At 58.1% G+C, this 26,626-nt stretch overlaps 1 protein-coding gene across 17 annotated transcripts in view; it reads left to right on the forward strand.

Annotated features, from left to right (window-relative positions):
- The window catches only part of NCOR2 (nuclear receptor corepressor 2), a 232,987-nt gene that overhangs the window by 204,757 nt on the left and 1,604 nt on the right, over positions 1-26,626 (forward strand). For 9 of the 17 annotated variants that reach the window (XM_055404708.2, XM_088828109.1, XM_088828105.1 and 6 more), the window contains 20 exons: positions 237-340; positions 3,399-3,549; positions 6,148-6,288; positions 6,654-6,740; positions 7,338-7,636; positions 9,421-9,775; positions 10,851-11,072; positions 11,647-11,898; positions 12,791-12,940; positions 13,076-13,219; positions 13,321-13,540; positions 16,295-16,836; positions 17,943-18,092; positions 18,259-18,404; positions 18,907-19,100; positions 19,959-20,108; positions 20,718-20,866; positions 22,209-22,262; positions 24,921-25,145; positions 26,300-26,479. In XM_055404708.2, coding sequence (XP_055260683.2) covers positions 237-340; positions 3,399-3,549; positions 6,148-6,288; positions 6,654-6,740; positions 7,338-7,636; positions 9,421-9,775; positions 10,851-11,072; positions 11,647-11,898; positions 12,791-12,940; positions 13,076-13,219; positions 13,321-13,540; positions 16,295-16,836; positions 17,943-18,092; positions 18,259-18,404; positions 18,907-19,100; positions 19,959-20,108; positions 20,718-20,866; positions 22,209-22,262; positions 24,921-25,145; positions 26,300-26,479 — 3,915 coding nt within the window. The remainder of the gene's footprint in view (positions 1-236; positions 341-3,398; positions 3,550-6,147; positions 6,289-6,653; positions 6,741-7,337; positions 7,637-9,420; positions 9,776-10,850; positions 11,073-11,646; positions 11,899-12,790; positions 12,941-13,075; positions 13,220-13,320; positions 13,541-16,294; positions 16,837-17,942; positions 18,093-18,258; positions 18,405-18,906; positions 19,101-19,958; positions 20,109-20,717; positions 20,867-22,208; positions 22,263-24,920; positions 25,146-26,299; positions 26,480-26,626) is intronic. The other 8 variants (XM_088828110.1, XM_088828111.1, XM_088828113.1 and 5 more) reach the window with 6 other exon arrangements.

Below are 26,626 nucleotides of genomic sequence, written 5' to 3' on the forward strand. Positions count from 1 at the left end.
TATCCCGGGAGGGCCGAGGCAGGAAGGGGACCCCTCATCCAAAACCTGGCTGCGAAGTGTCAGCTCCCAGAGGGTTTGGCAGGCTCTCTTCCCAAGTGTCTGTCTCTCCATTTAGGGGCAGGGGGACTCTGCATTGAGATACCACGAGTGGAGGGGGTGGAACTTGCAGGTCACCAGGAGCACAGTCGGGCTGGCTCTGGGCCCGGCTCTTAAGCCCCGTGTCTCATGTCTTCCAGGGACGTCTCTGGGCTCGGTTCCAGGCGGAAGCATCACCAAGGGCACCCCCAGCACACGGGTCCCCTCCGAGAGCCCCATCACGTACCGTGGCTCCATCACCCACGTAGGTGTCCGGGGCCACAGCGTGCGGGACCAGGGTGGGACTCACAGGCGGCATTCTGGACGTGGCCCCGATTGTGGACAAAGCAGTGGGCAGCCCACCCATTCCCCCCTGGCATCCCTGCATGGCCCCCGCCCCAGTGGAGGGGGTGGCTTCCTGGGGGTACCCGCTTGTCCTGTGAGCATTCATCTTCTGTCCTGGGAGCCAGGCATTTAATGTGCTGAGCAAAATCCTTGAGGCCCCCCAAGGAGCTGTCAGGGTAGCGGAGGGAGGCAGACAGGTGGAAACTGAGCGGTGATTTCAGACTTTGAGTCAAACACTGCAATTAAGAGCATCCAATGCTGCTGAGGCCATGTAGACAGGGGAGCTGGGGGAGACCTCTCAGAGGTGTGAGCCCTTCAGAAACCTCAGGGAACAGCATTCCAGGCCTGGGGAAGAGCACCTCCTCCCATACGTGTCTTAATGATGAAACTTCAGGCCGCAGGCTCTGACAGTGAGGTGTCTTTGCACCCCAGAGGCCTCAGATCACACCACAGAGGGGGGCCCCTCGCGCTTCATGTTTCTCTAAGACCTGTCGGTTTTGAAATCACCAGCTTACGAAGGCAGCTGCCAGGTACCTAGGGCCAAAGGCAGGCCACACACTCACCCAGGCAGGGGACCATTGCCCCTGACTCAGTTTCGAAACCCCTTTGGTAAAATTGTCTCTCGCTGAGTCATTTTCATATTGAGTTGTTGAGTCGTTCAGTTGTGTCTGACTTTTTGCAACCCCATGGACTGCAGCACGCACACAGCAGGCCTCCCTGTCCCTCACTGTCTCCCGGAGTTTGCCCAAGTTCATATTCATTGAATCAGTGATGCCATTTAACCATCTCATCCTCTGTCACCCTCTTCTCCTTTTGCCTTGAATCCTTCCCAGCATCAGGGTGTTTTTCAATGAGTCGGCTTTTTGCATCAGGTGGCTAAAGTGTTGGTGCTTCAGTATCAGTACTCATAGAGCAAGGATTCTTAAATCACTTTTTTTTTTTTTGGGCGTGTGGGATCTTAACTTCCCAACCAGGGATTGAACCTGCACCCCCTGCGTTTGAAGTGCAGAGTCTTAACCACCGGACAGCCAGGGAAGTCCCGCTGAGTCATTCTCATAGAGTGGTTTGGGATTAAAGGTCGACATCTGAAGTGCCTGGGCATCCATCGGCCTCTGCTTTCCAGGTGGCTGTGACCCGAGCCGCGTCGGTCAGTCACACTTCTGTGATGCTTGTTGGCAGCTGCCAAATGTGTGAGGGTCAGACTCTCCCACAGCCTCTCGACCAGGTGGTGATGAAATCTGTGCAGGGAACACAAACACACTCACTCGTACACAAACACACTGACACAAACTCATAGACACATAGACTTATAATGGGAGCGCTTAGGTCAGCTGCCCCTGGAGAGGCCTTTCCTGATGACGTGCAGTGGGCTCCTCTGCCCTGTGCCCTTTTGAGGAGAGAGGTGACTGCCCACCCCTGGACTGTCACCCAAACTGAAGCCCATTTATTCTACGCTGTTTGTGCACAAGTCTTCTGAAGTGTGTCCAGGGGATCCTATCTAGGGTGTCTGCTTTGAGACTTCTGGGGAGACCTGTCTGGAGACCTGTTAGGGCATTTTGTTTTTCTCCTCCTTGAAGACCAGGATTTGGGATAAAAGCCCAGGGGGTGCCAGTTATCGCCCTTACCCCACAGGAGGATGTTTCTTGGCAGAGTTGCTCCAATGGGGAGACTCGAAGGGCACCAGTCCCGGGCTTGGCACACGGTCAGACTCACATCTCTGATTCGGCTCTTGGATTCATAGAAAGAGAAAAGAGACGTCTTGATCTGGGGACAGCTTGTCTGTGCCAAGTACCTTTGAGAATTGTAGACAGAGATTGTGTCTGTTTTGCAGATGTACAGACTGAGGTTCAGAGAGGCAAAGTGACTTGACAGAGGTCAGACAGCAGCTCGTTGGTAAAGCTGCTGTTTGCCACCCAGTAGTCTGACTCCAGATTCACATTCTGACCCTCACACTCATGTTCTTGGAAGTCACCCAAGGCAGAATGCTACCCCATGGGGCTATCTTCTGTCTGCCTGAATACACCCCTCAATAGGAAGCGCACTCCCTCTAAGGCCATAGTTCCTGATGGGGGCAATTTTATCCTCCAGGGTACACTGGGCAATGTCTGGGGACATCTTTGATTGTCATATCTGGAGGGGCAGGTTGAGGGGATCACATGGCATCTGGTGGGTAGAGCCCAGGGTGCCGGGATAGGGGGCACTGCTGAGTGTCCTGCATTGCCCAGGGTGAACCTCACCACAAAGAAGCATCTGGCCCCACAGGTCACAGTGCCGAGGTTGAGAAACCCTGTGTCAGAGCTCAGATTTCTGGTGTCCTGCCTTGATGTGAGTCCCCATTCTCATTTGGGGAGCGACAGGTGGTCGCAGGCACGTGGACTGACATCCCAGCATCCAGGCTCTGAGAAAGTCCAATTCACACAGCACAAGCAGAAGCACAGACCTGGGACCAGACTGCCTGGGTTCCCAGCCCGGCTCTGCCCGCGTTTAGCCAGGTGACCCTGGGCAAAGCTATCTGGTGTCCTGATGCCTCGGTTTCCTCATCTGAAACAGGCACAGTAGTACCTGACTCAGGGCTGTTTCCAGGATTAAATGAGTCGATACCGGTACAGGGTTCAGAGCTTATTATTTGTATCACTGATGTTTGTTCCATGTGGTTGTGTTCTGGAGGGCTCTGCCTCCCCCATTGTCTCTCTTTTCCCTTGGCCACACGGCCCCTTGCGGGATCTTAGTTCCTCGACCAGGAACTGAACCTGGGTGCCGGTAGTGAAAGCATGGAGACCTAACCGCTGGACCGCCAGGGAATTCCCTCTGCCTTCCCTTTGGAAGCCGCATGTGTACGAACATGTATGCAGTGAGATGCACACATGTGCCTGTGTGGATTGGAAGGCACACGTGCACATGTCCTGGTCGTGTCTGGCGAGTGGCGGAGGGCGGTCCCTGGCCAGAGCCTGCAGGTGCTCACCCCCTCCACCCCCCAGGGCACACCAGCCGACGTCCTATACAAGGGAACCATAACCAGAATCGTCGGGGAGGACAGCCCGAGCCGCCTGGACCGCAGCCGGGAGGATGGGCTGCCCAAGGGCCACGTCATCTACGAGGGCAAGAAGGGCCACGTGCTGTCCTACGAGGGTGAGTGATGCCGCCGTGGCTGTGAGGAGCTGGTGGGCGCACAGGGGCTGGCCACGCCGTCCCGTTCAGGGCTCTTTGATGTCCGGCAAGAACTCCTGAGGTAGAGGACCAATGGGGACCTGGAGGTGGTTGTTCATCTGGTCACTTGATGTTTACTGGGGGCCACCCATATGCAAGGGGCTGGGGGTCCATCACATGAAGCCCCCTCAGAAGGCTATCAGGACAACCCCCCCTTCCCAGGTGCAAATGGGAAGTCACCTCGTTAATCTTGTCATTAATCCTGTCTGTATCCACTGTGGCTTATTCACCAAACCCCAGACTTTGCTGTTTCTGGAGCTAGTCAAGAGAGAAGGTTCCAGAAAATATGGTTGGGGTTAAAGGGCAGCCAGTCTGGGGGAGTGTGTTGCCCTCCTATCAGCTGTGTGTGGTTGAGAACCGAGGTGAAGGACTGTCTTCCCATTTTCCAGGTGTGGGAGCTGAGGTACAATGATGTCCAGTGGTTCTTCTGTACCCCTCAAGAACAGGAGCCCTGGGACGGGGGTGGGGAGAGTCTTTGGCCCATTGAGGTAGGTTCCTGGCGAGGCAGGGCTGGGGTGACACCAGGAAGCACAATCAGAGAGGTGGTGACCTCCCCGTCCCTGTAGGTATGTAAGTCAGAGCAGGTGAAGATCAGCCTTAGCTGCCTCCCACCCCTGCCTAGTTCTTTACAGTTTAGGAAGCAGATTTATGGCCAGCCTTGCGAGTGGGGGAACAGGCCCAGGGAGCAGAAGCCCCCAGCTCACACCCCTAGGCCTCTGGCCCAGTGCTCCTGGCAAAGGCTGCACTCTCTGATTGATGGCACGAGGGTGGCAGGCGGGGGCAGTAACCAGGGACGCGCCGCCCCCTTACACCCTGGGCCCCCCACTTCAGTGCTCCTCACTCCACTCACCCTCCCTCGGTTCCGCTTCCCCACCCGGGAGCCCTGCCTGGAAGGGATTAAGGGAATCAAGGGCTGAGATGTCGATTTCCTGGCAGCCTCGGGCACCCAGGGGTGCAGAGATAGAAGCCGCTAATGGGCGCCCCTCTCAACTGCTGGCAGCCGTAGGGCCTCTAATTGCTTCTCCTCCAATGGGCGGGCGCTTTTTCTTCACTATCCACCTCCACTGGCCCAGCCCCCAGCCCCCACGTACCCCCAGGTCCTGGGAAGCGGAGGTGGTGCCGTGGGGCTTAGGCACTTGCCTCTCTCTGCTACCAAGTGGTGGAGACAGCCTTGGGGACAAGCTGTCAGCTGTGTTCTTTGCCAACCTCAGTACCCGGCTGAGTGCCCTGGGGATGGCCAGGGGCCCTGGAAAGGGCGGACAGAGAGGCAGTGAAGGTGTTGTGAGCAGGGAGCCCTGGGTGGCATCTCGGCTCAGGCCTCCAGATCAGTTCTTGAGTCCCCACAGGCCTTAGGTTGAGCGTCTGCAGAATGGGTGTCCATCAAGGCTTTTTATCTCTCACGTGCTTTTTGGGGCCTGGGGACTCGTGATGCCAGTGGCAGGTGGTAGATGGTGGGGAGGAGACTATGGCAACCCCAAGAGTGATGGCCATCTCTACAGGGGCCCCTGCCTCTGTTCTCCAACAGCTGATTGTCGCCCTATAACAGGTGCAAGCTCGCCAGCCAGACTTCTCATCTTTCCATTTTTATCTGACATCTCCTGGTGTTTAAACATCAGCAATCAATTTTGAGAAAAATTAGGAGCGGCGATACTGTCTGTCTGCCAGCCACTAGTTTGTAACCCCATAGAGGAGCTCCTGCTCTGAGTATCCCTAGGGGTCGTGATGGAAATCCATGAGAGCCAGGGCGCCCTTTATCCTAAGGAGCTGGCTTAGGGTGTGCGGGACTTGCTTCTGATACTCCCGGACTCCGCCACTCCTGGAAGAAGAGGCCAACTCAGGAGCCCCCAGCCCAGTGGGCAAGACCGAACCGTGGCCTCCTCAGGGCCCCCCTCCCGGCTGCTCAGACCCATGGCCTGTCGAGCACCCGTGTGCCCAGCCTGACGTGCCCGCCCTCTGGGCTCAGCCTGGCTTGATGAGGCCACCCGTGCTATGGACCGTCCTTGTCCCTCCCACCTCCAACCAGACACACACTCTCCCCATGCGGACACAGATGCACATAGTTTTTCACACGTGGCCTCACGTTGTTCACAGTGGACAGGCACACACACACATGTGCGCACACACACAGAGACCCACATTGACACACACGGATGGCTGTGCCAACCCTGCGTGTTCACACTCAGCTGGTGCATCTCTGCTCACATGCACGTGGTTCCGCCCATTCATGTCACATGTCTGCTCCCATGAGTGCTCATCTGTGCACAGACTCGCATGCCCGTGGACAGTCAAAGGTACAGACCTACCAACCAGCAGAGCAGGCCCTGGGCTGGACTGCCGGCTGGGGGTTCCTGCGGGAAGGCTCAGCCGGGCCCAGCTTTGGCCACGTGACCGACGGGCCCTCATGACGGGGTCTGTTTGAGCCGCTGTTGCCTCCCGGCCCTGCCAGTTTGCTGGTCCTGGGCTCGGTGCACACAGTCTCCCAGGGGCTGCCCCGCATCGTGAGCGTGGTCTGGTTTCCAGGTGGCATGTCGGTGTCCCAGTGCTCCAAGGAGGACGGCAGGAGCAGCTCGGGCCCTCCCCACGAGACGGCCGCCCCCAAGCGCACCTACGACATGATGGAGGGCCGCGTTAGCCGGGCCATCTCCTCCGCCAGCATCGAAGGTGTGTACCCTGCCCAGCTCACTATGGGGGTGGAGCGGGGACCTTGGACCTGCCCCAGGGGCTGCCCCACTTGATGGGTTTTATCAGCTCCCCCTGGACGGAGTGCGGAAATAGTTATCCCGACTTTACGGATAGGAAAACTGAGGCTGGGTGTTTCTGAGGCTCCATCCGGAGGTAGCACAGGGCCCAGAAAACAGGACACCTGCCAGCTGAGTCCTTTGTCGCCGCCACCACCAGCATCATCTCGGGGACTGGGTGACTGGAGTGACCTGCTGGAGGGAGGCGGGGGCTGTAGACTCTGGCCAGTCACTACCCAAGGCCAGGGCAGGGAGCCTTGAGACGATGCTGTCGCCTGCCCCCTCCAGGTCTCATGGGCCGCGCCATCCCGCCTGAGCGACACAGCCCCCATCACCTCAAAGAGCAGCACCACATCCGAGGCTCCATCACGCAAGGTACGCTGCCCTCTGCTCCTGGCGTGCCCAGCCACCGCGCCCTCGCGGCAGCTGCAACATGCCCTTGGGTTTACCATCAAGATGGGCACGGGAGGGGAGGCATACCAGAGTGCCGTGGGCACCCAGGGAAGGCGTGTACATGACAGGTATGGGTGCAGGTTGAAAGGCAGAGCAAGGCATGAAAACAAAAACTGAAAGCAAACTACTACCTATCACCCTTCACTCTGTCATTTACTGAGCATCGCCTCTGCTCTGTGCTGGGTGCTAGCCTAGGTACTCTCTGTTCATCATCTTATGGAGCAGCCTCCGAAAGGAAGACACCCACGTTCTCCTGGCTGGTCAGTGGCAAGCCAGGTGCTTTTTAACATGCTTTGTATCTGCATCATCCCGCTGAATGTGAATGACTTGGTGAGGTGCTTCAGTTAATACTCCCATTCTCTATATGAAAACGTTGAGGCTCAGAGAGGTCAAGTCAGGTGCTCAAGGTCACACAGCAAGTAGTCAGGCTTCAGAATCTGCCAGTGTGGAGGCCCCAGGTTAGGATGATCAAGGTGGGAGGCAAGTGCACACCAGTCAGCACCCCCTCCTCCCTGGCAGGGATCCCACGGTCCTACGTGGAGGCCCAGGAAGACTACCAGCGCCGGGAGGCCAAGCTCCTGAAGCGCGAGGGCACGCCGCCACCACCGCCTCCGCCCCCTCGGGACCTGGCTGAGGCCTACAAGGCCCGGCCCTTGGAGGCCCTGGGTCCCCTGAAGCTGAAGCCGGCCCACGAGGGCCTGGTGGCAACGGTGAAGGAGGCCGGCCGCTCCATCCACGAGATCCCACGGGAGGAGCTGCGGCGCACGCCCGAGCTGCCCCTGGCCCCCCGGCCGCTCAAGGAGGGCTCCATCACGCAGGTACGGGGGCCACGGTCGGGGCAGAGGATACTGATAGGTGTGGCTCTGGCCCCTACAAATGGGGAAACTGAGGCCCGGACTTGCTGAGCGCCACACCCAAGGTCACACAGCTGCTCAGTACTGTCGTTACATCCATTCCAGGGTCCATAGCAGGGGCTTTATATTATACTCATGACCTCATTCAGGTGTATTTACAGCCCAGGAGAGTCATACCCATGCTTCCCAGGTGGCTCAGTGGGTAAAGAATCTGCCTGCAGTGCAAGAGATTCAGGAGACACGGGTTTGATCCCTGGACTGGGAAGATCCCCTGGAGAAGGACATGGCAACCCACTCCAGTATTCTTGCCTGGACAATCCCATGGACAGAGGAGCCTTGCAGGCTATAGTCCATAGGGTCACAAAGAGTCGGACACAACTGAAGCATCTGAGCACGAAGTCATACCCATCACCCCCATAGTTCAGATGGAAAAACTGAGGCCCAGAGAGGTCAAGAAGCTTGCCGAGAGCCCAGAGCTAGGTGTAATAAAGCGTGATTGCACCCAACGTGTGAGCCAAGTGCTCACTGCCTGAGAACTTGGCATCATGACTTATGTAACCCTCACAACAGTGAGTTGTGAGGTGTCCTCATTTTAGTGGTGAGTAAACAGCTTCAGAGAGGTTAAGCAGCTTGTCCGGGGTCACACAGCAAGTACATGGCCATTGTGAATCTCAAATCCAGATGTCCTTACATCTGTAACATCTTTGCACCTTGGCCTCCTCCAGCAGGTTGCATCCCCACCCCACCCCTGTGTCTATCCACTGCCTGTGGCACTGGGCCCCCCAGAAGCCCCAGCCTGGAAAGGGAAGATGAACTCTGACTCTGTGAGGAGCTGGTCCCTTAGAGGACCTAAGGGCCCCTGTCTCTTCACAGGGTCAGAGACGTGAACAAGGAAGGAGAATCAGATCCATGGCTGAGAGGTGGTAGGGAGGTGTCCAGGGCGCCTCACAGTTGAGTCAAGGCTCAGAAGCACCCAGGGAGAAGGCAGGGGCGGTGGGAAGGCCGTCGAAGGCCAGGGGTCAGCTTTGGCGCTCAGCCTCCAGGCAGTTGTGGAGTCACTGGCAAGAGTCCACCATAGATCCAAAAGGGAGGTCAGTCTGATTCTAGAATATTCTTTCTAAAATGAGGGCATTTCCCCTTCTTAAGAAAGGAAGTAAAACACTCATGAATAACAGCAGAGTCCTCTTACTTGCAAAGACACAGAGCCCTCTGTCTCCTGGGTTTCCCAGGCCTGCTTAGACAGGGTGGGGTCTTCTCCCAGGCAGCCGGGCTACAGTCTCATCCATGATCCCTGTCCTTCAGCTGCCCTTTCTGGCCCAAGAGCAGACATAACCTCAGCCCTGACCTCTGAGACTTGAACCTCAGGGTGGTGGAACTGGATTTTACGGCTGGATTTTCTGGCTTGGCTTTGGGTGGGTCAAGGAGGGTCCCAGACTGATGGGAAGATGGCGTCTGCCCTCATGGGGTTGTTATGTTTCTTTCCAGCAAACCCCAAGGGCCACCCGAGGGTCCCCCACTTGCTTCAGGAAGGGCCGACCTCTGCACTCTGTGCCCCCTTCTGCAGCCCCCAAGGTGGCTCTGGGGGCCAGGGGCGGGCAGGGCAAGGGCTGGTGGGCTCATCTTAGGCTTAGCAAAGCCCTTCACCCCTGCCCCTGAAGCGTGAGATGTCTCTTATTTCCTAGCAGAGAAACTGAGGCTCAGAGAGGTTGTGCCGCTGGTGGTCACGCCCCCCCTTGCCTCCCCCCCAGGGCACCCCGCTCAAGTATGACACCAGCACGTCCTCCACTGGCTCCAAAAAGCACGACGTGCGCTCCATCATCGGCAGTCCGGGCCGGACGTTCCCGGCTGTGCACCCGCTGGACGTGATGGCCGACACCCGCGCGCTGGAGCGCGCCTGCTACGAGGAGAGCCTGAAGAGCCGATCGGGTGCCGTCAGCAGCTCGGGGGGCTCCATCACCCGGGGGGCCCCGGTCATCGTGCCTGAGCTAGGAAAGCCGCGACAGAGCCCCCTGACCTACGAGGACCACGCGGCGCCCTTCGCCGGCCACCTACCCCGAGGATCACCAGTGACCACACGGGAGCCCACCCCGCGCCTGCAGGAGGGTGCGTGGGGCAGGACGCAGGGAGGGGCGGGGCGTGGGCGGGGCCGCCATGGGCTCTAATCTCTGAAAACTGCCTTACCGTCCACTCCTTAGCTCAGGAGCGTCTTCAGGACCACCACAGCCAGCCCACCCGCCAGACCTGTGGGTTCTGCCTCCAAACCATCCTCAGAATTCTCTGCATCTCCCTGCCGCCTCCAGCCCACCTGGCTTCCCTGACTACTCTCTTGTGCTGCTATAATTTGCTCCCCAAAACGGCAGCCAGAATACTTTTTTGAAATATTTACATCAGTTACGCCACTGTTCTGCTTAAATCTTTCCAGTGACTTCTTACTGCTCTTAGGGGGGAAAAAAATCACCGTTTTTCCGCCATGGCCATGCAGGATCCGGCTCCAGCCGCCTTTCCATCTCATGGCTTTATCTCTGTTACTTGACCACACTCAGCTTTCTTTGCTCATGACCTTTGCACGTGCAGTTTCCCTATGCCTGAAATGCACCCTCCCCCCTTCAGATCTTTGCCTAACTGGTTTCTTTTTGCCCTTCAGGACTCTGTTCAAATGTCACATTGTCAGGGAGGTTACTTATGGTCACCGTCCACCTTCACTGTTCTGGTCACATTCTATCACAGTTTAAATTTTTCTTCAGAGCATTTATTACTTTGAAATTCTTTTTTGATGACTAGTTGATCATCTACCTCGTGCATTGAATGTCAGCCCCATGGGGGCCAGGGTTTTCCTATTTTGATTGGTGTGGGAGCCCCAGCTCTTAGAAAGTACTAGGCATATCATAGACATGTGATAAATTTTTTTGGTTGATTGAATGAATGAACAGAAAAGAGAATAGAAGAATGTATGAGCCTTTTAAAAGAATAAAAAGCAGAAGCGAATGAGGGAATGAGTAAATAAAAGGAAAAATGAACTAGAGGCAAGTGGATGGACGAAGAGGCCTGGTTCCTGGGACCCCAGAAACCCTACCCTCAAATGATTTCCCATAAGCACTAGCTTCAGCAGCCCCCATGTAGGGGGTGGGACACCTGTGTCTGAGGTCCAATGCCATCCGCACTTGGTTCATCCCCACAGGCAGTCTCTCATCCAGCAAGGCATCTCAGGACCGAAAGCTGACATCCACGCCCCGGGAGATTGCCAAGTCCCCGCACAGCAGCGTGCCTGAGCACCACCCCCACCCCATCTCGCCCTACGAGCACCTGCTCCGGGGAGTGAGCGGCGTGGACCTGTACCGCGGCCACATCCCGCTGGCCTTCGACCCCACCTCCATACCCCGAGGAATCCCTCTGGATGCAGGTGATTGTCCGCGACCCAAGGAACCCTGTAGCATCAGTGTCAGCCCAAGGGCTCCTCAGGCATCAACTAGGCTCCACTAGAAGGGGAAACTGAGGCATGCAGGGCAGGGAGAGTGAGGGACCCAGCATTGCAGTCAGGTCAGCAGTTGAGGTGAGAAAGAATTTCTCTTGGAGGGTCTCAGGGTCATGCTGGGTTAAACATTTTTTCAATGGTTTTCTTTTCCTGTGAGACTTATCTGCGCCTTGAAAATTGCAAATGTATTAAAAGAGGGCTCAAGGGTGTGCGTTCCCCAAACAGACATGATCTGAAAATCTGTTTAAAAGGACACAGCCCTTAGGTATTTTTGTGATCCACATTTCGGATACCCTGTGTTTGGGTGAATTTTGATCCCAGGAATATTCTCAATAAGAGGCACCCTCGTGCATGTTGGAGAGCAAGGGTTTTTCTACTTTGAGGCTCTCAATTCTGTTTTGTGGGAGTGTTTGGGAGAAGTTTTGGGGGCATTAAGACAGGCAGAGGGCCATTCCCAGCTGAGGTGTGGGCCGGCCTGAACTGATTCCCCTTCTCCTGGCAGCCGCTGCCTATTACCTGCCCCGGCACCTGGCCCCCAACCCCACCTACCCACACCTGTACCCGCCTTACCTCATCCGTGGCTACCCCGACACGGCGGCGCTGGAGAACCGCCAGACAATCATCAATGACTACATCACCTCGCAGCAGATGCACCACAACGCGGCCACCGCCATGGCCCAGCGAGCCGACATGCTGAGGGGCCTGTCGCCCCGAGAGTCCTCGCTGGCCCTCAACTACGCCACTGGCCCACGAGGTGGGTGGGGCGGGGTGCTGCCAGGCACACGGGTGGGCAGGACCCTCTACCCAGAATCGGTCTTATCCCTGGTTTGCCCAGGTTCTTGAAAGCACAGTACATGTATGTGCCCACTCCTGTACACCTGTCCTTGCCAAGAGTGGTCACTGTAGAGTCCTGGGTGGTGTCACCTTGCTGAGAGCACACACGGACCCAGCGGGTGGTTCATTTTAACTTATTAATTTGGCTGCACGTCGCAAGCTTGTGGGATCTTAGTTCCCCGACCAGGGAGCAAACTCAGGTTTCCATGGCAATGAAAGCCCACGTATTCACCACCACACCGCCAGTGGTTTAGAGTTGTGTGTGGTTGCATCCTGGATGACACATGGGCTGTGCATGTGCCTGTGTGTCCTGTTGATGTATGCGGTCCTTACATGGAAATGTAAGGCTGTTTGAAGTTGTTCCCTTGATGAGCACCCAGCCCATGGTTACTTTGCACATGAATATTACACTCTCTAGAAACACTTCCGGAATGTTCTTTCGGAACAACCAAGTCCTAGTTAGGGTCCAGTTGTTAAAACTGGTCACACTAGGTATTTCAAACAGTGGGGACTGAATACAAGCAACTGATTGATGCCCTAGGGTCATGGACAAAAGGGGCACAGCAGTGTATGCAGTGGTGCCACCTGCAAGCTACCTCTGCTTCAGGGCTTGGGAGCAAAGGGAGGAGGGGCTGTGAGCAGCCGGCTTTCAGACCTAGGGCGTGGACCAAGGAGGGAGCACCGGGCAGTGCTGCCTCTCAGAGGGTGCGCGGTGCTCCCCCGGGTGCGGCGCGGCAGTCCAGCGAGCAGGCAGCCTGGCTCCTCACCTCCCCACGTGGCTGCAGTCCCCGACCCCACCCCCTCTCTCACAGGCATCATCGACTTGTCTCAAGTGCCACACCTGCCTGTGCTGGTTCCCCCGACACCAGGCACGCCAGCCACCGCCATGGACCGTCTCGCCTACCTCCCCACCGCACCCCAGCACTTCGGCAGCCGGCTCAGCAGCTCTCCGCTCTCCCCAGGTGGTGCCCCCACCCCAGTGCTGGGTGTCCTTGGGCAGATGCTTTGCCCTCTCTGTTCCATCCCGGAAGATGAGTCGGGGTGGTGGGGCGGGCTTCCTGTCCCTGGGGCTGAGCCGCAGGCCTTTGGGTTTCCAGGAGGCCCCACTCACTTGACAAAACCCACCGGCACGTCCTCGACCGAGCGGGAGCGGGAACGGGAGCGCGACCGCGAGCGCGAGCGGGAGAAGTCCATCCTCACGTCCACCACCACGGTGGAGCACGCGCCCATCTGGAGACCCGGTAGGACGGCTGAGCCCCAACCCTGCGCCCCGGGGCCGGGGTCAGGGGTGGGGTCTTCGCAGCCGCACCAGGTGTCTGATAGCTCCGCTTGTCTCCCCCAGGTACGGAGCAGAGCAGCGGCGGCGGTGGCGGCAGCAGTGGCAGCGGCGGTGGTGGGGGCAGCAGCAGCAGCCGCCCCGCCTCCCACTCCCACGCCCACCAGCACTCGCCCATCTCACCGCGGACCCAGGACGCCATCCAGCAGAGGCCCAGCGTGCTGCACAACACGGGCATGAAGAGCATCATCACCTCCGTGGAGCCCAGCACGCCCACGGTCCTGAGGTGGGCCAGGTTGGCACAGGGGAGGGGGCAGGCCCATGGTGAGGGGGGGCTGGTCGCTGGATACAGGTGGAGGGATGTGCACGGGTACCAGTGGGTCCCGGGATAAATGGGAGGGTGAGCGACGGTGGGCAGAGTTGGGTGAGGAGGTGAATTGATGGACGATTTGGTTAGATGGATGGGTAGTAACAGATTTGGATAAGTGGACATTATCTACTTATGTGGATGGATGACAGGTGAGTAGGTAGGTGCATAGGTGGGTCAGTGGTAGATGGATGGATGGAAGGCAGACTAGAGGAATGGATAGGTGGGTGGATAGACAGGTGGATGACAGTGGGTGGACGAATGGACTGATGGTTAGAGCTCGGTGAATAGGTGGATGAATAGATGGGAGGCTAATTGGATGGTTAGATGGGTGGATGACGTGTAGATGGGTGAATGGGTCAGCGGAGGAATGGATAGTTGGGGTGGGTGGGTGGGTGGGTAGATGGGGAGGTGGATAGGTGATGGGTTAGGTGGGTGGATGGGGGTTGGGTCAGTGGATGGGGGTTGGGTCAGTGGATGGATGAATAGGTGGATGGGGATTGGTGGGTGGATAGGTGATCAGCTGGGTAGGTTGTGGAGTTCAGGAATGGAGTCTGTGGAGCAGAGAGGGAGAGACACAGTGAGGGCTGTGAGGAGAGGCTTTCCTGCTCCTCCAGGGATTCAGCAGAGCCCCACAGGGAGGAGGAGATTGGGTGCCTCTGTCTGGACAGAGTCCAGAGGTTCCCTGGAGACTGGAGAACCTGCAGAGGTCCTGGATGTGTCTGGTCCCCGGAGTCCACTTCCTATCACAGCAGGCCTGAGCCCCCGCTGGTGACCCATCTCCTACTGCTGCCCAAGGCCTGTGGGCTGAGCTGCCTGACGGGGGGCAGGAGTTCCCCAAGGTCCCTCCCTGCCCAGGGACCTGTGTGGAGGCAACTGCTTCTTCCAGAATGAAGCGTCCCTTCGTGCAAGTCTCCCCACATTTGGCTGCTCTAAATCACGCCCTCCCCACCACAATTCCAATTACAAAAAAATAACAGCATCATTTACCAGAAGCATCATCTTGGTGTCCTCCGAGTCAGTTCCCAGCAGTTACACAGAACAGGAGCACCTGACTCTAAGAGCAGGGTGCCCAGACGTGAGCTCCCACCAGCGACAGCCACTGAGAAGCTGGAGCAGGAACATCAAGGCCTTCCCAAGTGGCAGCTGAGGAAGACCCTTGAGGGTGAGGGTTAGTGAAAGACTTCCTCATGGAAACATTGGACTAGAGAGAGAGGCCAACGAGAGATAGAGCCGGGCCAGCTCATGTCCAAGCCTGTTTCCTCATCTGCAGTGTGGGGATAATTACACTAGCCCTTGAAGGTCAGAGGGAGTGCATTTGCGCATTTCTTCCTCCTGGTGGGCTTGCAGTGGGTCTCCTGCCCTATGCTGGGTATGGGGGACACGGTGATGCAAGCCCTGCCCTCTCCGGGCTTATGGTTTAGACCAAGGCAGCAGTCAGGGAAGGCTGCCTGAAGGAAGAGGCATGGGACTCTCGAGTAGCTGGCTCCACCCCCATTGGAGTGAGGCGAGCTGTCTGGGCAGAGAAGACAGCAAGGAGCCCTTTGTGGCCCCTGGTGGCTGAGGTGGAAGAACTGGGCGCCCCTGCCCTTTCCTCTAACCACCCACCCTGGCCCACCCTCAGGGCCTTTGCCCTTAGCGTTCTGATTCTTCACGGGGCTTGCTCACTTCCTCTCCAGCTCGTATGCCAGCCCCTCAGAGAGACATTCCCCCATACCCATGCCTGAGAGCTCCCTTGCTGTTTTCTTGTTTTTCACCCACAATCATTACCTTCAAGCAATTGCCACAATAATAGGAGTTTAATCTATCATGTTATCATATGAGCCTGTATGTAGTGTGTCTCCTCACCTGGAACATAAGGCACTTTTTTCTGTTTTGTGCACTGTCATATCCCTGATGTCTAGAACATGTCTGACATAGATGCTCAGTAAGAGGTTTTGAGTTGATGGGATGATGGATGGATGGGTGGGTGGATGGGTGGGTGGGTAGGTGTGTGGGTGAATGAATGGATGGATGGGTAGGTGGATGGATGGTAGGTAGATGGATGGTAGGTAGATGGATGAATGGTGGGTGGATGGATGGATGGGTGCATGGGTGGATGGATGGGTAGATGGTTGGATGAATGGATGGATGGATGGGTAGATGGATGGATGGATGGGTAGATGGGTGGATGGGTAGATGGATGGATGGATGGGTGTGTAGATGGGTGGATGGGTGCATGAGTGGGTGGATGGATGGATGGGTAAATGAATGCATGGACGGATGAGTAGATGGATGGATGGATGAGTAGATGGATGGATGGATGGGTAGATGGGTGGATGGATGGGTAGATGGATGGATGGATGGGTAGATGGGTGGATGGATGGGTAGATGGATGGATGGATGAGTAGATGGATGGATGGATGGGTAAATGAATGCATGGACGGATGAGTAGATGGATGGATGGATGAGTAGATGGGTGGATGGATGGGTAGATGGATGGATGGGGTAGGTGAGGCCCTATGGCATGGGGTCTCGCAGGCCACAGTTGTGAGCGTTTATTCTGGGGACTGTTGGTGCTGTTCCGGGCAGTGGCGGCCCCTCAGGGTGTCACCATGGGGAGTGACCCTGCCTCAGCCTCCAGGGACCCGGCTGTGACTCCTGCAGCTGCTGACCCTCTCTCTCCTCCCCCAGGTCCACCTCCACCTCCTCGCCTGTCCGCCCAGCTGCCACATTCCCACCCGCCACCCACTGCCCGCTGGGCGGCACCCTCGACGGGGTCTACCCCACCCTCATGGAGCCTGTCTTGCTGCCTAAGGAGGCCTCTCGGGTCGCCCGGCCCGAGCGGCCCCGCACGGATGCTGGCCACACGTTCCTCACCAAGCCTCCGGCCCGCGCCGGTCTGGAGCCCGCTTCCTCCCCCGGCAAGGGCTCCGAGCCCCGGCCCCTGGCGCCCCCCGGCTCCGGCCATGCGGCCATCGCCCGTGCCCCAGCGAAGAGCCTCGCATCCCACCACGCCAGCCCGGACCAGCCGGCACCCCCCGCCTCAGCTGCGGACCTGCACCGGGAAAAGACTCAAAGTAAACCCTTTTCCATCCAGGAATTGGAACTCCGTTCTCTGGGTAAGACCACCCTGACAGCGGCCACCTTCATAGACGCGATAATCATGCGTCAAATTGCTCACGATAAAGGGCCGCGAGAAGGAGGTTCGCTGGCCAACGACTCCCCTCGCGATGGTAAGACTTCCGGCCCCGCCGCCCACCCACCCCGTCTTGTGGCCTAAAGATATTTTCAGATCTCTGCTTTTTGTTTTTCCCCTCCCCCCGTTTTTCGTTGGTTTCGGTCTTTTGTTTTGAGACTCGTCTCCGTCGATTGCACGCTCTGATGACTCCTCAGGCTGCGCCCACCCACCCCTCTGATCGGAGGGGGGAGCACTTCATCATTTGCACATCATTTTTATCATGATTTTTCTTTTTTCTTTTGGATTTTCGCTTTTTTTTCCTTTAATGAATGGATCTGTGATTTTGACTCCAGCCGCGCCTCCCATCTCCCCCTTTGCACCTTTGTCTGGGGAGCAGGGCTGCCGAGGGGCGCAGGCCCACGCCTTTGCCTGCTGCTGTGTGTGGTTTGGAGGACGCCTGCCCCACCCCGCCCCACTGCCCCCCGAGGCGTACAGTGGGGGGGACGTCGGGGAGGAAAGAGGAGCACCCTCCCGCCTCCCAGGAGGAGCTGGGAACCTGGCCCCTGCGTCCTCTGCCCAGGAGGTCAGAGGGGGTCTTGGGGATGCTCTGGCCCTGTGTCTCCCTTGCCGACCCACCAGCCAGCTTCCCCGGGGAAGAGGGGAGTCTTCTCTGCCTGTCTCCCACCTCTAGCCCCAGCTCAGGGCTGCTCTGTGCTGGAGAGGGGGATGTCGGGGGGACCCTGGGATCTGAGTGTCACTCGCCGCCACACTGACCTCACACCCTCACCGCCCATCCGCTGCCTCTACACTCCCTTCCCCGAAACTCATCCTGCCTCGTCTCAGTCCCCACCGCCAGCCCCCACCAGCAGGGCCTGTCTCCGGGGCCCCTTCCCCCACCTTGTCGCGCTCTCCCTGGGCCTCTCTGTCCCCCTCCCCCTGTCTGCCTTTCTGCTCCGTCTCCACCTCTCCCTGCAGTACCGTCTCACCCTCCTTTCCCGACATGTCCCCACCCCCGGCTGGCCAGCAGCCCTCACGCCAGCTCACTGCCGCTCTCCGTCCGCCCAAATCTTCCGGGGGAACCCATCCAGCGTGGAGGGGCGGGCTGGGAAGGGCAGCCCTGGCCCTGGCGTTGGCCTGACTCAGGGCCTCGCCTGGCTGCAGGTTACCACGGCGGCAGCTACAGCCCTGACGGGGTGGAGCCCGTGAGCCCCGTGAGCTCGCCCAGCCTGACCCACGACAAGGGGCTCCCCAAGCACCTGGAGGAGCTCGACAAGAGCCACCTGGAGGGAGACCTGCGGCACAAACAGCCAGGTGGGGTCCCGCCCCACACCGACGGGGAGCCGAGGCACTCCGAGGTGGTGGAGTCGGCCCGTGTCTCAGCTCAAAGGGCGGAGCCGGGTTCTGAGGACAGCAGCCCCAGGGGGGAACCGGCCTTGCCCACCCGGCCACGCCCTGACCAGCCCTGCTCTGCCCGCAGGCCCGGGGAAGCTCAGCGGCGAGGCGGCACACCTCCCACACCTGCGGCCGCTGCCTGAGAGCCAGCCCTCGTCCAGCCCGCTGCTCCAGACCACCCCGGGGGTCAAAGGTCACCAGCGGGTGGTCACCCTGGCACAGCACATCAGTGTAACTACCCTGCCTCGTCATTGCCTTTGCACCTCGGGCGGGACTAGGTCCCGAGAAAGGGAGGGGAGGAGGGTCCACATGTCCTCTGATGGGTAAACTGAGTCCTGGATAGGGGTGGGGGGCAAACCAGGGATCTGGGGGTTGGCAAGGGCACGTCATGCCGGAGGTCCCAGAGTCGTCTCCAACTCAGGTGCTGTAGCTGTTCCCCCTCCTCCTGCACTGATGGGGCATCCGGTGCACAATCCCATCCGCGATCCAAACCTCACACACACAGGCCAGTTGAATCTGACCCATCTCGGGGCCCAGCTGGGGACTTCTGGCCTCACCCCACGCACCTGGGGGCATTGAGCTGCTACAGGCAGGCTCAAAGCTCCTGGGGAGCCGAGGACCACACCCCAGGGTTCTGCCCCCAAAGCTCAGCGCAGCCCTCACCCCATCTGGAAGGTTCTGGCAGCTGGCTGACACCTGACCGTTCATGTCTCCCCTGACCCTTGGCCTGCAGGAGGTCATCACGCAGGACTACACGCGGCACCACCCGCAGCAGCTCAGCGCGCCCCTCCCCGCCCCCCTCTACTCCTTCCCCGGAGCCAGCTGCCCTGTCCTGGACCTCCGCCGCCCGCCCAGCGACCTCTACCTCCCACCCCCGGACCACGGCACCCAGGCCCGTGGCTCACCCCACAGTGAAGGGGGCAAGAGGTGAGCAGGGGTGGGAGATAGGGTGCCCCTTGCCAGTCCCCACCGAGGAGCTTCGTTAGGTGTCCTCTGCAGGAAGGGTGAAGATCTGGGAGGTCGGGGAGTTGGCTCAAGGTCACAGAGCAGCTGGACCCCTAGCTGATATGTGCACCACACTCTATGGGGATTCCAGGCACCGAGCTAAACCCTTCACACACGCCAACCAGGATCCTCACCACAGTCTCAGGGAGTGTAGACAGTGTTACACCATCTCACAGATGAAGAAACTGAGGCACAGAGCAGTGAACTCACTTGCCCACAGGGACGCAGCCAGTAAGTGGCGGAGCTGGGATTCGAAGTAGAGCTGTGTGATGTGAGAGCAGCCTCCTAGCAGGCACACATGCACTTCACACTCCTGGTTACCCCTAGGGGCCTCCGGTTGGAGAGGAGAGGGGAGAGCCCCCCACTGAGGGCCCTCCACTAGGATGAGGGAGTCATTCTGGGTGGCACACAGAGGAAAGGAGATGGCAGGATGTCTTTGGGGGAACGATGGGGTCCCTGGTGTGGGGGAGCAGCAGGGGCTCAACAAAGTGCCACCCATGGGCCAGATCCCACCCATAGCCTGTTCTTGGACAGTCTGTGAGCTGAAGACGGTTTTACATTTTTGAAGGATTATTCTTTTTAAACGAAGAAGAATTAGTTGAGACCACAACTGGCCCATCACTCCTGAAACATTTACTATCTGGCCCCTTATAGGAAAAGTGTGCTCAGCGCTGGTTTATAGTGAGGCAAGGCTTGCAGGGGAGTGAAGGGAGGGGTGCACCCCCTTCGAGAGGGAGAGCTCAGAGCTCTGACCACCACTGGGACCCTCTGTCCACCCAGGTCTCCAGAGCCAAGCAAGACGTCAGCCCTGGGCAGCGGCGAGGATGGTATCGAACCTGTGTCCCCGCCAGAAGGCATGGTGGAGCCTGGGCATCCGCGGGGCACCATGTACCCGCTGCTGTACCGGGACGGGGAGCAGGCGGAGCCCAGGTATCTTCTCGGTGGCCCCTCCCCTTCCTGGGGTGCTCAGAAATACAGCCCTTGCCCACCTGTGGCCTTGGTCCACTGCTGTGCAACTGGGGGCTTGACAAGGGCTTTGGGGTGCAATTGAGGACCTCAGACCTGCTAAACAAGGTCGAAACTTGGGAGACCTCCATGGCAACTTCCAGAGTCTTGGGCTGGGGTCTCTCAGCTCAGTCTGGGCCCCTGTTGCTGACACTTGAGGATCTGAGATTTAAAGAGCTAAACGTGCTGGACCGGGTCAGGGTTGGGATGGAGGCAGAGAAAAAAGTCCCCTGATCTCAGGGGAAGGTGTGATCTGAGCCCATTTTGGTTCCCCAAGCCCTTTTTTGGGTGTCTGACTGTGGCAGGCAGACAGGTATGGCCCACCAGGACAGCTGGGGTTCTCCAGAGATACCCTGTGCCCATGGATAGGGGATTTCAGGAGACATGGTCCCTAAGAGACCGAGGAAGCAGGCTTGGGGGTGGGAGAAGCATCATTCTGAATTTCTAAGGCAGCTCAGGTGGTGAGCGCCCCATCATCAAGGGTGTGCAAGCTCAGCGCCAAGTGAACTGACCTGCGGTGTCTGACCCTCGCAGCAGGATAGGCTCCAAATCTCCAGGCAACACCAGCCAGCCGCCGGCATTCTTCAGCAAGCTGACTGAGAGCAACTCGGCCATGGTCAAATCCAAGAAACAGGAGATCAATAAGAAGCTGAACACCCACAACCGGAATGAGTCAGAATACAGTAAGGGCGCCCCCCTCCCCGGGAGCGGGATGACAGCAGGGCGGGACCTCTCCCGCTGGCCCGTCACCTCATGTTCAGGGAGCCCGGGGTAGTCTGTTTTTTTGCTGTAGGTATCTGGTGGCACAGAATGCAGTGCCCAGAATTGTGCCCAGCACACAGGGGGCTCTCGGGGAATATTTGCACGAATGGGCCAGTTCACGCTGGGCACCAGAGATGCGGGTCACGCTCATACAAGGGCTCCGTGTGTCTCCCATTCTCAGCGTTCCTCACATTTGTGATTTTCCCCGTTTATGTGGTTCCTGGATGTCAGTCCTGGCTCAGCTCCCCACCCCTATTAGCACAGCACCTGGCCCGTAACATGCTCAGGAGAACCTATGAGCCAGTAAACCAATGAATGAAGGGTCTTCACATCCCCAGCTTTAAAGAGCTCTTCAGTCGGGGGGAGCTCAAGGGCCTTGCAGAGCCTTTTCTTTTTCTGGCGCTGGCATTGCAACCTTGCAGACAGTCCCTGGCCCAGGCTATTAAGTCCAGAACCTTGTCAAGTGCCGTGCGCTGGCCAGCGGGTGAGCAGGCCCTGAGAGCTGACTCAGAATGCAAAAGCTCAGATGTCAGGGCCGTCTGGCTGTGACCTCTGTCACCCCATTGATCACCAGGGTTGATTTGGCTGACCTGGTTGGCTGGCAGGTGTCCCCTTCCTCCCTTGCTGCTCCACGCGTGTGCCTCCCAGAGCTGTGTGCTCAGCTGAAGAGGATGACCTTCTCCTCTTTGGTCAAGGGTGTATGAGTAGCTCTGTGCTCCCCTCTAGCTGTGCTAGAACCTCCACACAAGTGCTCAGGGTCCATTTGTAGGAGAATCCCATGGACAGAGGAGCCTGAAGGACTGCAGTCATGGGGTTGCAGAGAGTCAGACCTGAACAACTTAGCACACACACAGGATAGTCAAGCTTCCAAGACTCGAGGCATAGCCAAGTGAGGTGTTAGGTATGGCAGGCTGCCTTTTTAAAAAGAGAAATACAGAGTCTCAAGTGCTGCCCCAGGTGGTGCTAGTGGTAAAGAATCCACCTGCCAATGCAGCTAGATGTCAAGAGACACGAGTTCGATCCCTGGGTCGGGAAGATCCCTTGGAGGAAGGCATGGCAACCCACTCTAGTATTGTTGCCAGGAGAATCCCATGGAACGAGACTAGCCCTGCTGCATTGCACAAGCTCCTGGCTGGCGCACCTTGCCTAGACCAGACAGGGGAGTGGGGCAGGTGGCGGGGGCGGGGGGTAGGGGGGACGGGGCAGATGATTTCCAGGATCTGTGGGCCCGTCGCCCTCACCCTTCTTATCGTCCCCCTCCAGATATCGGCCAGCCGGGGACGGAGATCTTCAACATGCCCGCCATCACCGGAGCAGGTAACCATCCATCCCGGGGGCTGCCAGCCCTGTGCCTGTCCCCCCACCCCACCCCCGTCACTGTGCACCTGGGGAGGTCACACTGGGTGTCTGGACCCAGGAGGAGACTCGAGAGTGAGGTCATGGAGGTCTCTGGGCCCCACATGGGCTATAGCTGTGGTGACAAGCAGCCTTTCTCAGTTCAAGTGCGTCCCCTCCTCTGGTCTAAATAAACCTTGCGGTGGGGATACAGATGCACATAAAAGACCGGAGGTGGGGGAGGGGGAGGCCTGCAATGAGTCTTTATTTGGAGTTCAATTTCAAGGCCTCCTGGTGCATTTAGGACAGTGTTAGAATCACACACAGCTGTCCAGAAACTTACCTGGCTTATCTGTTGGGGTCTCAGATGGAAACTCGAGTCTGTGGATGGGGAGTGGGCCTGTGTGCATACAGGCTGCCCTCGGGGTCCAGGTGGGCATTTTATATAGATAGAGCGTCAGTTTTACTTGAATATGCTAGCCAGGGAGCTAGGGGAACACTGCCGATGTATTCTGAGAAGAGTGTAAAATCCACACGTGTCTTTAAGCTGAAACTTAAGCCTTCTATGATGCGTTGGAGGCCCTTGAGGTTGGATCCCCCAGCCTCCAGTAGGGGCCACACTGTGCATTTCTGCTGCCTCTGTAGGGTGGGGCCTTGGGGAAGGGCTTTGTGTCTGGTATGAAATGGCTGAGCCCAGAGCAGATGGGGCTGGCCCTCTGCCAGAGTGGGAGCATCGTCAGGAGGGACACAGGGGGACATATTGACCTTCTCTGGGGGCCATCACAGCTCCAGGAACGGGCTGAGCAAAAGACAACTATTGGATTTTATCAGGGGCCATGGGGCCTCTAAATGCTGAGCCTTAGGCAACAGGGAGGAGGCAATTTGGTCGAAACAACAAGATGGTCAGAGATGGATGTTTGCAGAATGTTCCAAACCTTGACCGACACGCTGAGACACGCAGGTGCATGTGTATGTAGAAATTCATGCACAACAACCAAGATTTATGTGAAAACTTGTATATAAATTAGATTCAACTTTCTTTGGAGCAGTTTAATCCAAACAAAAGAACTTCCCCAAGACCTCAGTCTCTGCTGCTTTAGCTTCTGCTTTAGTACTGGCGGTGGGTCAGCTTCCTGACTAAGCACCAGTCAGACCACGTATCCATGACCTTGGTGTCAGGCTCATCTGTGATTGTAGGATGCTAACCTACTGAGGAACCTTCGTGACCAGTATCCCTCACATCTTCTTTTTCCACTTCCCAGTGTTTTAGTTTGTAGGATCATAAATGCCCTCCCCACCCCTCCACCCATGCATCACCCCTGTTGGAAAATTTGCTTTTTCCTGATGGACATGGCTTTTTTTATTTGAAGTGCTGATGAAACATGGCCAAGACCCAGCTTAAAAAAAAAAATGGTCAAGGAGTTTTGTGGCTGTGAATGAGTTTGGAAGTAAAAGGAAGAAGAGAAAAAGAAAATGTAGACAGCATATAGTTGCTTTAGAAATGTGATTTTAGAAGCTGCCGTGTCACGAAGTCAGCAGTCCAGCTTACAGATGAGTCAGGGGTCAGCCAGACTTGCTAATCATACAGTTGGCTCGGAGCAGAAGTTTTAAAATTCATGAAAAATTTTGCCTGGTAGCAGGCAGAGAGCTTCGTTGGCAGTTTTTGAAAGCGAAGTCTGGTTTAACAAAAAAAAAATTGCCCCAAAGAGGCACATTCCCCAGGGTTTGCAAAAAGTCCCTAGGAAACACGAGAGGGTCAGAAAACCTGGTCAACGGAAAAAGAGGAGTAACTGGCTTGACTTCGCAGTGGGTGTCTGGAAGGATCCACGGGGGGAACTGTCGATCTGACCACTGTGGGCTGGGGTGGCCGGGCGGGCGCGGCCAGGCCACTGTCTCCAGCTCTGCCCTGACCCCTGCGTGCACCGTAACTGCATGGCTGCGACCCTCCCTCACCGTCCGTCTCTGCACCTCTTCCTCCTCATGGCTCCCTGGGCGGGGAGAAGGCGTGGGAGGAGAGTTAGGCCCTAGCTGCAGGGTTGCTGGACACAGGTAGGGGGCTGGGGGCTCCCAGGCGGGGGCGGCCGGAGGGGTCTGGTCACCTTCCTCCCATCCCTCTCCCCAGCATGCCCTGGGAACCAAGGAAGGACTCCCCCATGCCCAGCACTGCCCTCAGGCTGGACTTAGTTTCCTCGCAGCCCTTTCCCCTCACTAAGGGGACCTCTGATCCCGCCCTCCACCCCACTCCCTGTTTTTAAGGCCACTTGGATTTTCAATAATGATGCAGCCCCAGCTGGGGTTAGGGAGTCAGAAGGGGCTTCCGAGTCCCCAGAGGGCAGAGTAGAAGTGAGGCTTGGTGGGGGGGTGATGAGCATGTAACTTCCCCAAAGCCTGCCTCTGCCCCTCACCCGCACCGGGAATCCCTAAGAGTCTCCAGTGTCCAAGTCAGAGGGAGGCCTCCCGCCCCGTCGCCCCGCAGGGAAAACCAGGGCGGGCGGGGTAGACAGGGAAACCGAGAATCGTCGCTTTGCCGAAATGTGCTCACTGTGTATTCTCTCTTCTCCTCCCTCTCCCTCTGTGCTGCTCTCTCCCTCCCAACTCTGGCCCCCTCCTGGCCCCTCTGTGTGTGTGTCTCTCTCCCAGGCCTCATGACCTGCAGAAGCCAGGCGGTGCAGGAGCATGCCAGCACCAACATGGGGCTGGAGGCTATTATTAGAAAGGCGCTCATGGGTAAATATGATCAGTGGGAAGAGCACCCGCTCAGCGCCAATGCTTTTAACCCTCTGAATGCCAGTGCCAGCCTGCCCGCTGCTGCTATGCCCATAACCGCTGCTGACGGACGGAGCGAACACGCACTCACCTCGCCAGGTCTGCAGGCCTCCTCCCGCCTTGGCCCTCCAGCCCCGCCCGCCCGCCCCGTCTGTCCCCACCCTGGTGTCATTAATCCTCCCGCCTCCTCCTCTTCCTCCTCCTCCTCCTCCTCCTCCACGGTCCTCTGACCAGCGCCCCCCACCTCCCGCCCCCCACCCCCAGCTTTGGAGCTTGTGACTTGATTCTTTTGTGCGTGTTTGATGTGGTCCTGGAGTTGGCTAACCCCAAGCTGGGCGGGCACCCCCAGGTGTCCGAGTTGCCCCGGGTCCACCCTTGCCCACTGGGCACGAAGGAGCTGCCGCTTTTCTAAAACCACTCACGCCACTGCCCGAGCCCTGCCCTGCCTTCCTCAAACCCTGCTGGACACGGGTCCCCAGATGCCCGCTTCCCGGCCCCTCTTGTGTCTCCTTGGGGGCAGTCGGGCTGGAGTGAGGACCTTACCTTCTCTGTGTGGATCGAGGGGACCCCTGGGCTCATGGGCAGCCAGGCCGGTGGGCTCTGTGCTTGCAGTGGCCACCATGCGTGTCCACGGCTGGCCCTTGGGCCTAATGGGGAGGAGACCAGGGTCTGTGTGCCAGACCCAAACTCAGATGAGTTAGGGAAACGACACGGGCCAGCTCGCCCTCAGCCCTGGGTCCCTAATCAACACTCCACATATCAGAGCAAGGGCTGGGCAAGGAGAGCGCTTGAACCATTTTTCTAACCTGGACACTGTGGCCCCAGGAAGTTTCTGGAGTTAATGCGAGCCCAGGCCTGGCCTCAGGGCTCCCGGCTTCTCTGCAGAGGGCCTGCAGCCCGCCAGGCCCTAGCGCAGTCCTAGGGCCATGGCCATGGTCAGGGTCAAGCCAGAGGCCTGAGGCTTTGTGCTTGGAGTTTAGCCCATAGTGGGTAGATGGGCCTCAGGGCAGCCTGAGGGGGCTTTGCACATAGTTCTGTTCACTGCCCTAGTAGAAACCCCTGCACATCCAGGTGCATGGCTGGGTCTGGACATCTGGTTGACCTCTTTGGCTTCCCAGGGGCCCAAGCTGCTGTTCTCCCTCCCAGGGGGGCCCAGGAAGCAGGAGGTCAGGGCCTCACCCATACCCCAGTGCCCACAGCATGAGACCTATCCTCACAGTCCAACGCGGCCCCTTCTGTGTGTCCCCCTGCAGGTGGCGGAGGGAAGGCCAAAGTCTCTGGCAGACCCAGCAGCCGAAAAGCCAAGTCTCCAGCCCCGGGCCTGGCGTCTGGGGACCGGCCACCCTCCGTCTCCTCGGTGCACTCGGAGGGAGACTGCAACCGCCGAACTCCGCTCACCAACCGCGTGTGGGAGGACCGGCCCTCGTCCGCAGGTGGGCACCAGGGCTGGGCAAGGGGGCCAGGCCGGCTGCTCGAACACCTACTGTGTGCGGAGCGTGTGGTCAGGCCTGTCCTGAGAAAACCACCCAGGGCCCTCCCCAGCTAAACTCAGGCTCACACAGAGTCGGGACACTTCCTGT

This window comes from Moschus berezovskii, chromosome 19, assembly GCF_049115385.1.
Source record: "Moschus berezovskii isolate FMDL1 chromosome 19, NW_MosBer_1.0, whole genome shotgun sequence".
NCBI classification, from domain to species: domain Eukaryota; kingdom Metazoa; phylum Chordata; class Mammalia; order Artiodactyla; family Moschidae; genus Moschus; species Moschus berezovskii.